Here is a 12,880-nt window from a genome sequence, read left to right on the forward strand (position 1 = left end):
ACCACAACGATACGGTTTCTATAATACATTTTTTGTATGTATGGTCCACTTTTTATACAAGACTAATACAGTTTATACACACATGTTGGAATTATATATACACTTTCTATACAAAAATGATACATATTATATACAAAATTGATACAATTTTCTATTATAGACAATGCAATTGCAGATACACATTATATACACAAATGATATATATTATATACAAAAATGATACATACCTTAGTGATTCATATTTTATACAGTTTCTATACATTACATATAAGTATTGATACATATTTTATACACAAATGATACATATTATATATAGAAATCGCCTCAAACATTTTTGCATTTGGATTTTTATTTGAAACTTGTCTTATTTAAATTTTGGCTAATGGATAGGATTAGTTTAGTGAGTATAATTTGGGTTTAGAAGGACTTTGGCCACCGGGTGGAATTAGTTTCACCCGACCGGCCATACATGTTCTTTACCCTATTATTTATTCATCTATGTTAAATCTCAACTCTCTTAGCGAAATTCCTACTTCGACACTACTCCTTAGCGAAATTCCTACTTCGACACTGCTCACCCCTTCTTTCACCAAAAAAATAAATAAATAAATGAAAGAGAATTTTAATAGTCCAATTGATTGACTACCTAAACGTTCACCCTGTTGGTGAGGATTTAATTCTCTACCTTGTAAGCCGCTTCCCTTTCCGTTCTCCCTATAAATAATTTTATTTTTTTAAAGGAATTAAAAAATGTGAACCTATTTGTACACACCCGGTCGAGACAGAAAGGTACAAGTGTCCCTTCTGTTTGCGGGGATTGCCCTTCATTTGGGGTGGTCTTTAATTTTTGCCATTCAAATTAGTGGTCTTTATGTTTTGTCCTTCACCTAATAGCCCGAGGTTGTGGGTTTGAACCCCAGCCCAGTAAAAAAAAAAATTGCAAGGAAAATTTTGCCATGCAAATCTGTCCATACAAGTAAAATTTGCAAAACTCTATTTTTTTAAAATTTTTGACTGAACGGAGATTCAAACCCGAAACCAAGGGATTTTTAGCAAAGGACAAAAGTAAAGATCACTAATTTGAGGGGCAAAATTTAAAGACCACCCCCAGCGAAGGACAATCCTGCAAATTGCCCTAACTGCCCAACAATTCTTCTAACAATGAATATAGATGTATTTCTTCAAAAAGTAACAAGTAGAAAAGAAAAGGGACGAAAGCCCGAACTCTACTCAGTTTTGCTATTAAGAATTGGAACCTAAATCTCTTCCGAACAATTCAATATTACTAGGAAGTGGAAAAGGTAATTCACAGAACTCAAACCAATTAGAGGACTGGAAGAAAATACATAAAAGCTTATATTGGTTATTAAAAACTTTATAAAGGATCTTCTTGGTTTATCTCAATGGAAGCCACACATGTCCCTCAGGTAACTTCCTAAAACTAGAACTGGAAGTATGAGGCTCCATGACTCCGTTCATTGGTCAAAGGTTCATATGTAAACTAGGAGGTCATGAGATCACGCGCCAGTCCTTGAGGCCAAGCTTACCCTTTCAGCCCAAGAAAATCTCTCCATACACACACACAACAAAAAACTCTAAACAAAGTAAAGGAGTATCAAAGACTGCGATATACCCAAGATAGGCATTATGTTCACATCCTATTAGAACTTAGAAGAGACCATCAATTACACCGACCAAGTGATCATGTGAGTGAGGGCATCATCTCTGTGGCAAGGCACATTGCAATGATCAAGCACACATATAATGGTACCATAAAAATAAAAATAAAAAGAACCTAATTCTGGGAGTTAAGAGTGGCCTATCCACAGCAAGCACCTTTAGTGCAAGAGAATTGAAATTCATCAACCACGACGTGGACAAACATTAGCAAAATGACCTGGATCACCGCAGACGAAACATCTGCCAGTTATTGGTTCACCTGTTGCCGACACAAATGACCCACTACTGGGATGCGCACCACCCCGTCCCCGGCCACGACCACGGCCACCTCTTCCGCTGCCAGTAGATGCAGAAGTATTTCCACGCTCTACTCTTCCTCCATTGAGGTTATCTTCCCATCTGCAATACAGGCAAAAAAAGTGTATCAACTAACAAACTATTTTAACGTCATCAATCTGAGCAATTGTATCGAAGTTCCATGTCAGCAATTCAATTTTTTCATCCTCTTGAACGGTGATTACCTCCAATACAAAAATGAGTTTCTAGCAGTATAATGATGTGATTTATATTTGCAAATGCACTTCAGCTATTAAAGTGAGGTAGCCTCACAGTTTTTTACAGATTTGCCGAACGGAATATGACATTGTCAACTATGACAGATCTGAAGCAGCTCTTTGCTGAAAAACTATAATTAGTTCTCAGGGTTTACAGCGTTGAATCGTTATAGGTCAAGGATCAAATTATGATCAAGACTTGCAAAGAAGTGGGACACAACAAGATAGAAAAGATTTACATATAGTAAGTTTGCAGGTGGAAACTATGTCCAAATATAAAGACGCATATTGAAATTTAGTTTTCCCTACACAAAAAAGTTGCACTCCTGTGATTGACATGAAAAGAACTTTCTTCCCCTGTTGTTGGCAGTATTGGCAGTGCGCAAAATGCAAGGTGCTCCACATGAATTACAAGGGATTGAAGGTTCTCCTGCATTGTCAGAAGGGATCAGCTATAGAGTTATTCAAGCATCGTAACATTCAAAATAAGGTGGTGCATGTGATGCAAGTGGCTTTCTCAAGAGAATGCACCACTGAATGTGCGCCTGTTCTGCTTCATACGAAGGCGTCAACAATGTCATTCTAATTGAAAACAGAGAGGAACAAACTGTTCTATATCACATCATAGACCAATATTTTTCACAATTTGAATTCTATTCTCACAGTATCACTTCATGTACTCTTTAGTTGCTTTAACAAATTTCTAATTGATAGGGTGAGAAGTGGAAAGGCTAGATAGTAAATGTAACTGGATAACATCCTTAGGTTGGTAAGGGAGGTAAACAGCCGGATAACCAAAATTGCATGGACTCATACATTATGGTGGCCAAAGTGATAATTTTTTATTCATCCCTAAATTCAACGACGGCTACAGTAGGAAAAAAACATACTCCCCTTTAGTTTCAAAATCTATGATAGAAGTGGCAAAGTTTCAATATCTTTGTGTTTATTCTCCATAAGTGTTACCATTGTATTAAACAACACCAGCTAGAGCCAACATTTGTAAAGAAAATGGATCTTTGGCCCAACTCAGCCCCAAAACTAGCTCATAAGGTGAGTATTGTCAAGACCATATAAGCAAACCCAGGTTTAGACATCTCGAGCATGGACAACATAACAGTGGGCCCAATATTGGGTAAACCAAGAACAGAACAGGGATGGATCTAGCTCCAAAACCATGTCAAGAAAATGGCCTTCCTAACTCAACCCCAAAAGCTACCTCATGATGTGAGGATTGCAAAAGCCATAAAAAAACAACACTTTCTCTCCACCAATACTAACAACATTATTTGAGGCAATTGTCAGTCTCCTCATCAATCACAATTCAACCGCGGACAAGCATTACTTTTGCCTCATTATATTTCGATTGGGGCCCACAGGGAGGATGAGAACGTTGCAGGGGGTATTGGTCATTGTACACAAGATACACAGATAAGGTAACAAAAAAGAACCAAACCATTTTGCAAGTCAACTTCCTGAGACCGAGCAGCGCGACCACGAGAAGCCTGTGAAGGACAATCACTGGACAAATGCCCTGTTTGCCTGCAGTACGCACAAGAACTTTGTGCTCTGGAATTGCTTCTTTGTGCACTGCTGGATGCTGAAGGATTTCCTCGTCCTCTGCCTGGCAAAAGAAGCCTAGCTACAGTCAGTCCTAAAGATGACAAGTATATCATTTAGGAGATCAAGTTCCTAGAGCAACAAACAAATCATGATATCCATACAAAGTCTCATATTGTTTGATTATTATGCAGTCACCAGTCTTTCCTAACTAAATCGTTAAGTGAAAATAAAAATTACTCAAAAACATTTTGGTTGAAAACGGTTAGCTGATGGCAGCCAAAATAGGCAAAAAAAGATTTCAAAATGAAAATCAAATGATTAATGTTGAGCAGGAGACTGCTTTTTGACTACGGGTTTCTAGTTTTAGTTCTTGAAAGCGCTGTAGTTTGAAAGTCATTTACAGAAGCTTTGTGTAAGGGAACCTAATTATGGCTAGCATATAGTCTAATAAGATATTTATGGGAAGTTGTCAGAAAGCTTAAAAGAATTTCAATGAAATGAAAATAAGTACTCCCTCTGTTTCAATTTGTTGTCTTACTTTTCTTTTTAGTCTGTTTCAAAAAGAATGTCTCTTTCCTTTTTTGCCAACTCTTTAATTCCAACTTTCCACATGGCATGTTTAAGACCACAAGATTGAAGGGCATTTTGGTACATTCAACATATCTTTAATTTTAGACCACAAGATTCAAAAGTCTTCTTTACTTTCTTAAACTTCGTGGCAAGTCAAAACCAGACAAACAAATTAAAACAGAAGGAGTAGTATTGATTTTTGTGATGATTGGATGATGTCTCTCTATACAAAAAATCGTACTCATACATATGACCGGTAGCATATGTTCCCAAACAAGTCACGATTCCCGGTGGTACTTAAAGTATTCTCCTCCCAAACAAGTCACTATCCTCAGTGTTATCCTATTCCCAAATAAGTCACTATTCCCCGTGAAGCCTAAGGTGTTTGAATAATCACAACTCACAAGGAGTCAACTTAAAGTGGACAAGGATTGCAAGTCCAAGTATGTATGTCATCACTAACGTACTTCTTATACTCCCTCTGTCCCGGCTTATGTAACACTCTTCCTTTTTAGTCAATCCCAAGAAGAATGACATCTTGCTATATTTAGTAGTAATTTGACTTTTAACTTTTCCAATTTACCCTTAATGAGATGATTCATAGCCACATAATTTTTTATAGCTTCTTTTAGACCACAAGTTTCGAAAGTCTTTCTTTTTCTTTTAAACTTCATGCTCAGTCAAACACCTTCACATACATCCGGACGGAGGGAGTATTAAAAAAAGTTACATATTGCTTTATTTATTTGAATTTGTATGTTCTGTTAGTGCTGAAGTTATTCCATTCATTCTAATTTGTTACAAAGACAAACATGTTTTAATTCAATACATTCTCATTGCTTGACCCAAATATGAGATTAACCACATTACGGGGAACAAAGATTTCGAACAAGGTTGGAGGGGTTGTCTATTATGATCTTAACCTCCCATTTCCACTATGGGAATCTGGTGATAAAGCCAAGACATTCATACAGCAACCATGAGATACCATAGTGTTAAGAAACAGGAGTTAGAGTTTCTCTGGAATAAAACCCTCGGAGAGGTTTGACACCAAGGATAATGACAGGCCTAAGTTCACTCACTATCCACTGGAAGTAATTGATCCACTTTGGCATGAAATCTAAAGGTATTGTTCGTGACTAATGGGACTTCTAAGATTCATTACTACACCAAGGAGCATAATGTGATCCTCTTGGGATGGAAGATGTGCCTCTGACCCCTTATTCTTCTAATATGTCCGCATCTGGAGAAGGCATTATTGCAGGTAAAAGAATGACCACCTTCTGTCTATTCATAATTTCTTCCTCTAGAAGCTTGCCCATTAGAGACGATGATGTCTGCTATGCGATGCATTCATTCCCTTTGACTTATCCCTACAATATTTATACCAATTGGTAACTTTATCTTTCCCATGTATACTGGGATATATTTCCTTAACTTTGGATCAAGAGATAGCAGTAAGGGAATGACTAAATATTGGTGAAAATAAAATCTCTTGCCCTCTTACAATTTAAATAGAAGAAAATGACTTTTTCAAATCTCTTATGTGTTTTTTTCAGATCTCTTATGTGTAAAAAATGAAGATCTCTTGTAAAAAGGGCATTACTAGTCAAATCAATGTTGCTTAAAAAGTATCCCTACATGTTTCAAAAAGAAAATCTTGCTTAAATATATACTCTGAATATTAGGGCTCCCCCGTGATATCTTCGCGTTGCGAGGGAGCTTTGCCCGAACAAGAAGTCAAGTACCAAATCCCTCCCAAGCGCAAGCTCTATCACAAGCTCAAGCCTGGGTAGGACAAGCTTGCCCCCATTGCAAGCATGGCCTTAGGTGACAAAAGCAGGAGAGTAAATAAAAGGCCATTGCGAGGAGTTCCGAGCAAACCATCCTTTTCTCGATGGCCTCATGCCGCGACGAAGAGGTATCTGTGTTACTTGAAAGGAGCCCCTAGACTTTGCATATTGTATAGAGATCATAGGGAAACTCATATTGAGTGTTTTGCATATGATAATTGGGTTAGAAAGAGTATTTAGGATATTACAGAAGATATATTAGGGAAGGTGAAGACGGGACATGGAACAGCTTCAGCTAACTGAGGACATGACCTTAGATAGGAAGGTACAGAGGTCGAGGATTATGGTAGAAGGCTAGCAGGTAGCTGAGTGTTGTCGCACCTTGTATGGGAGAGGCAAGGGACTAGCCACCCTCTCCTCTTCTCCTTTTTAGTAGTATTCATTAGTTATCCCATAGTTTGTTATTCTTCTGTATTACTATCTTTGCTGAGGATTATGGTAGAAGGCTAGCAGGTAGCTGAGTGTTGTCGCACCTTGTATGGGAGAGGCAAGGGGCTAGCCACCCTCTCCTCTTGTCCTTTTTAGTAGTATTCATTAGTTATCCCATAGTTTGTTATTCTTCTGTATTACTATCTTTGCTACATTTGTTTTGTGTCTTGCTACTTTGCTGTCCTATTTTAATCCTGCTTCAGATACATTTCTTTTGAGCCGAGAATCTATTAGAAACAGCCTCTCTACCCCACAAAGGGTAGGGGTAAGGTCTGTGTACATCCTATCCTCCCCAGACCCAACTTGTGGCATTACACTGGGTATGTTGTTGATTGTTGTTTGATTGGGTTGGAACAAAACAGACAAAAGATCTATTGTAGGCTATTGGATCTTTGTTGGTGGAATCTTGGTATCATGAAGGAGCAAGAAGCAAATTATTTTATCTCGATCCAGTGCAGAATCCGTGTACAAGGCTATGGCTCATCACATGTGAAACACTGTGGGTATATCAACCTTTTAATTGAAATTGGTTTGAAGCCTCTGTCACTAGCGAAACTTTGGTGTGATAATCAAGTTGCTCTACACATTGCCTCAAATCCAGTGTACCACGAAAGGACTAAACATAGTGAGGTTGATTGTCACCTTATTTGTGAAAAGATTCAAGAGAACCTGATCTCCACTAGCTATGTAAAGTCAGGAGAGCACTTGGGTGATATATTCACAAAAGTCTTACATGGAAACCAGATGGAATCTCCTAGTAACAAGCTGGGCATGATTAATATTTATGCTCCATTGGCGGGAGAGTAGTACAGAATCATTATAATTGTACATTACCTTTTTTTTTAGGGTTTACAATAGTACATTTCCTTGAATATGACCGTATAGTTGATTTGTAAGGATTTCTAAGATCTAGTTACCATAGTTAGCATATTCTCTACATTGTACATAGCATTGTATCCACTGAGTAACACTCCAAGAAATTCCTCCATTATTTTGTTCAGTAACACAAGCTTAATACTTATGAATGAAATTTTACCGTAACCTCAAATGCAAAAAGTTAATAGAATTAATTTGACAACAACAGAAAGGTATCTAACTTTTAAGGCATTTGGTTTAGAAAATAGTTTGGTTTTGCCTTCGTCTCGATTTTGTTCTTTCTCAAAGAAACAATTGTGAGTTTGGATTTGGTCCATGGAGACCTGAATTTAGGGTTGTTTTCGATGAATTACTTTTGGGTTTGTTTTTGGAAAAGAAACATATCACTACAACAACAACATATCCAGTATAATCCCACCAGGTGGAGTCTGTCTAGGGTAGAGTGTACGCAGATCTTACCCCTACCTTGTGACAGGTAGAGAGGTTGTTTCCGATAGACCAATGGCTCAAGGAGAGATGAAAAAGCAGCAGTAACAATAAGCAGTAATGACATCAAGATAATAAGATATCACCACTAAATGATTTTTAAAAGCTTTCATATGGGTGAAATTAATTAGGTCAAAACAGACCAGACAATGGCTGCTACTAATCGTATTTACAAGTAAAACCTTTATCAGTTGAAGATGGAAAAATCAATCTAGAGAATGATTCATTTGGGGCAATAATGCACAGGAATTTCAGCTTTTGCAGAGAGTGCTCCCACAGGGAGCCCACTGTTTTCCAACAAAAAGAAAACCGCAATAGGAGTTTACTTTTTCTGTTTTTTGTTTTCCAACTATTTTTTGGAAGATAAGAAAATGCATGTTCTCTTTTAGGAAACAAACAATTATTTAATGGACTTTAGGTACTGCCTCAGAAAAGCAACTATCAAAGTTGCACATGCATCTACATTAAAGCAGCAAAGCACGATGTTCCTTACATACCCGAAGTGTTGGCAGCATTGCGAGAACCAGTTCCGCAAATCTCCACAAGCTGCCTAAGAATATCATCACAGCCACCAATGCAACCTAAGATATATAAACAATTCACAGTTATATAACTGCATTATCTACAGGCAACAAGAAATTGTGTTCATGCACTTAAATAAGTTAAATGACTAGTAATGGGAATATTTTTTGGAAGACATTGTTGTTACTTCAAAGCTAAATAATTCCTTGCAGCATGTGACAGTTTACTCTTCTGTCAAAGTCTCCTATCTTATTTTTAATTTATCCTCCCTTTAAAATTGAAAAGAAAACACAATCTTATGTCCTAGAACCAAAAATACTCCAGTTTGATTGGTGAAATTGATATGTTCGACTCAGTGGGCCGTCCGCAATGACACCACAGTAGTATCATTCAATTTTGTGTAGCTCTTGGGAAGTTAAACAAAAATAGTTCATTTTTGCAATGCCTCCACATCTCTCTCTTACCGTCACTACCAAATAAATGCCTCCACATCTCTCTCTTACTGTCACTACCAAATCTGAAGTCCTGTCGCCCTCAACACTCATCAAACTGTGAAGTATTAAACTTGGCAAAGATTTGATCAACAACTTTTACAGTCAATCAATGTTGCACCTAGAAAAGACGAGGTGGATTGCAAACAATTTTATATTGAACATGCAGATTCTCATGTTTAATAATTCAATATGGAATGACTTTCTGTACATTATCGTGGAGCATATTCATCATTCAGACTTCACCACTCAGTATTTGAGAGTCACAAATATATGTGCAACGTAAAAACAGATTAGTTTTGTCAATTAATTGGAAATGGAGATAAAACACCTAAGACGAGACATTGAGAAAGGGAGCCCACCACACTTTATAATTCTTTATACATATTTGTTCAAGGAAAAATATGGTTTCAACTACGTAATGTTCCATTGGAGAAGCAAAAGGGATAGGGTCTCTCAATATGACTTAAACGAGATAGACTTTGACAAAAGAGTCCCATTGTCCAGCGTACCTAAATGTTGCACACTGTAATTTGGCGGTATTTCCAGCCGGCGAAATTTAAACTGAATCTTGAAAACCGGTCCTGAAGGTCATATTCAGAAATCAGGAAACCAAATATGGAAAAAGATGTATTGGATAAGGCTACCCAATCCAGTACGAGAAAAGAAAAATTCCAAGAAGCAACCTGGACTGCAGCTAGTGCAAATATTCTCGGTAACAGAAGCTTCTGATACAGGTCCAGGTAGCCAGACAGCATTTCTGCACTGTATGAATCAATAAAATCATATCAAAATATAATCAAATCACCAGACAATCTTAGCATATCATGTGTATAGAATCTGGACATTTAGAATGGGAAGTGTTAAGAATATTGAACTGATAGTGTATATCAATTAGGGAACATCGGAAGTAACTAGATTGATTCTTTCCTGTAATTAGGTACCTAAAATATTAACACTTGCACAATCACTATTTAAACCAAGGTTATAAGGGGCAGACAAACTTCAGTTTTCTCCTCCTTGTTCTATCATTTCACATTGAATCAGAATGCTTGTGCTAAAAGATTTGTTGTGAAATCACTGGCGATGTCAAGACAAAAAAGAAGATCGTCACCACGCATTTCTTGATGACCGCAAAGGCTGTCTGAAAAAAAAATCGCCTTTCGGTGGTGTTGTGCAAAAACCAACGTCACCAATAGAAGAGCCAAACCCAGCTGAAAAAGATGCCGGACGTGCCTCCACACAATAATAAATCTCCCGTCTCCGGCGGTGTCCCAGTTCACACTCCAGGCACGAGAGAAGATTTCCGGCGAGATTCTTCCTCTGTGAGTATCGCCTCTCTATCCCGACTCTATCCGCCCAATTTCCTCTCAGTTCCAGTCACCGGAACCCTTTGTCCAAGACTGTCAGTCACTTTTCGGAGAAGTTTTGGGATTTCCAGCCAGTCCCTAGCCTATTTCTGATATTGTTGGGCACACAGGTAAGTATTTCTTCATTGATCTGAAGATACTTTGTCAATTAGTTGAAATTTTGTGTTGAAACTTCTTTGGTTCATCAGAATGTCAGTTGGATTGGATATTTTTGTTTCTATAAACATGGGATCCAGCAACTTGAACCAGATATCACCATAGAATCCTTGATAGGTAGTGCAAATTACCTATCTTGAACTTCTTCTGTTCAATCATGGCGCAAAGGAAAAGGCGTTCAAGATCACTTAATTAAACAAGCCAAGAATATTGATGAGAAGGTTGGGAGAGAACAGGAAAAAGGTTGTTGCTCAATTGTGTAACCTCTTGTGGAAGTCTATTGATACGAAATTGATGCCCTTGTTCCATCCATTCTAAACTTGCTTTTTAGTTTGGGAAAAGGCTCGTGCTTTATACACAAATGACTCTGTATGTGTGTGTGTGTGTGTGTGTGTGTGTGTGTGGAATTACATGCTCTTTAGAAACAGTTGTGCAAGATTTCTACAGTAGCTGTTGAACAGAATTACAGGAAAAGCACCTACTTGTGGGTAACCCAAGCAACCAACCATGAAGTTCCCATCCTGCATTAAGGTGAAAATGTTATCAGAAAACGTCGCGTAAGGATAGGGAAAATCCCATAAGAAAATGAGAAGCAGCTGATTATAGAAGTGCAAATCAGACATTACAGATGCTTAAGCATGCAGCTGTCTCATATATACAAATTTAGCCAATAAATGATTTCACGAATACAGATAAGCTCTTGCTGTAGTGATTTTTACACTAACATGCTGGTCTTCAAAGGAAAACTTTGGCCCTGGTGCTTTAGTATGGCCAATATGAAGAGAATGCTGACAGACTCAAGTTTAATGGTTTTCTAGTTTTCTATGAATAATCATCAAACTTTTTCTCAGCAATTAATATGTTGTTTCCAAATAAAGGTCGCATTCTGAATGAAAGAGGCACATTGGGGCTGGAAGTAGAGATGAGATCCCAAATATACGAATTAATTCTGCCCATTACCGGTTTTTGTCTGAGCACCATATCTGACTCTTGACAAAGTCCACATCTCCGAACAACATCGCTAACTGCTTGTTGCTGGCCACCAGTGGATCTGTTTGATCTGCAGAGCCACAATTTTCAGGCAATCCAAAGATTGAGCCAGGCATCAGCAAAGTAAGCAAAAGACATACCTTTCAAAGAAGATAGACATGGCTTCAAAGAGCTTTCCTTTGTTTGCCCTGGCCTGCAAATTTTCTCCACAGTACATAAAAAGTATAACGAAGTGCCTTGAACCTAATGGTACAAAGCAGCACTGTGTCTCATTCTGATTATTGTATTAGCATAGGCATTCTTTGTCCCTTACCAAAAAAGTAGTGAACCTCATCTCCAGCGAAGTCTAGCTATAATTATTTTAAGATCTAAGCACTTTTACCTTATCCCAAAATTCTTTTGATAGGACAACCAGCAGGAGATGCTGAAGATTATAGTAAACAGACTGATCACCGTTTCTAACATCTTAATCGTTGGAAATCAGGTAAAGTCACAATTCAATTTGATCTTAGATTCAAGTCTAGCTGATATTAGGAAATGGTACCTCGCATACCTTACAACAACAACAACATACCCAGTATAGTCCCACAAGTGGGGCTTCTCCAGCTGAGGAAGCCACGTGTATAATTGCTTCTTAAGTTTAATATGTATGAATGAAACTATTATAATTCCAAAAGCAATCTGCACTCCATCAGAGCTCATGGAAATTTAGCTACTTCCAACATAATTCTACATACTGTATATCCGGACATGTAAGAGGGTGTTTGGCTTAAATTTTCACCTGGTCAAACTAGCTTATAAGAACTATTTAGCTTAGCTAGGTGTTTGGTAAACACCAAAAGTACTTATAAGCCAAGTGCTCAAAATCAGCCAAAAGTCATACCCCTAACTTATATTTACATCTTATAAGCACTTCTGGTTTGACCAAACCTTTTATAACTTTATCCGTAATAACAAACAAAAAACAAAAAAACATACCCAGTGTAATCTCACAAGTGGGGTCTGCGGAGGGTAGGATGTACGCAGACCTTACCCTTACCCTTTGTGGGTAGAGAGGTTGTTTCCGACAGACTCCCAGCTCAAAGGAAATGTATCTGAAGCAGGATTGTAAGAAAAATAGGACAGCAAAGTAGCAAGATATAAAACAAATGCAGCAACAGATAGTAATACACATCGAAGAATAAGAAACTATGCAATAACTGGAGAATACTACTAAAAAGGAGAAGAGGGGAGGAAGGTAGCTCCATGCCTCTCCTATACAAAGTGCTACAACACTCAGCTACCTGCTAGCCTTCTACCCTAATCCTCGACCTCCATACCTTCCTATCTAAGGTCATGTC

At 37.8% G+C, this 12,880-nt stretch overlaps 1 protein-coding gene across 2 annotated transcripts in view; it reads right to left on the bottom strand.

Moving 5' to 3' along the window:
- Nucleotides 1-1,630: 1,630 nt before the first annotated feature.
- Nucleotides 1,631-12,880, bottom strand: part of LOC132641250 (DNA topoisomerase 3-alpha) — a 69,195-nt gene continuing 57,945 nt past the window's right edge. For both annotated transcript variants that reach the window (XM_060358165.1, XM_060358164.1), the window contains 9 exons: nt 11,681-11,733; nt 11,511-11,610; nt 11,033-11,071; nt 9,711-9,789; nt 9,537-9,608; nt 8,509-8,592; nt 3,691-3,858; nt 2,544-2,664; nt 1,631-2,079 (listed from right to left, as the gene is read on the bottom strand). In XM_060358165.1, the coding sequence (XP_060214148.1) occupies nt 1,863-2,079; nt 2,544-2,664; nt 3,691-3,858; nt 8,509-8,592; nt 9,537-9,608; nt 9,711-9,789; nt 11,033-11,071; nt 11,511-11,610; nt 11,681-11,733 (933 nt within the window). In that variant the 3' untranslated portion in view covers nt 1,631-1,862. The remainder of the gene's footprint in view (nt 2,080-2,543; nt 2,665-3,690; nt 3,859-8,508; nt 8,593-9,536; nt 9,609-9,710; nt 9,790-11,032; nt 11,072-11,510; nt 11,611-11,680; nt 11,734-12,880) is intronic.

This window comes from Lycium barbarum, chromosome 5 (genome assembly GCF_019175385.1).
Source record: "Lycium barbarum isolate Lr01 chromosome 5, ASM1917538v2, whole genome shotgun sequence".
NCBI lineage: Eukaryota > Viridiplantae > Streptophyta > Magnoliopsida > Solanales > Solanaceae > Lycium > Lycium barbarum.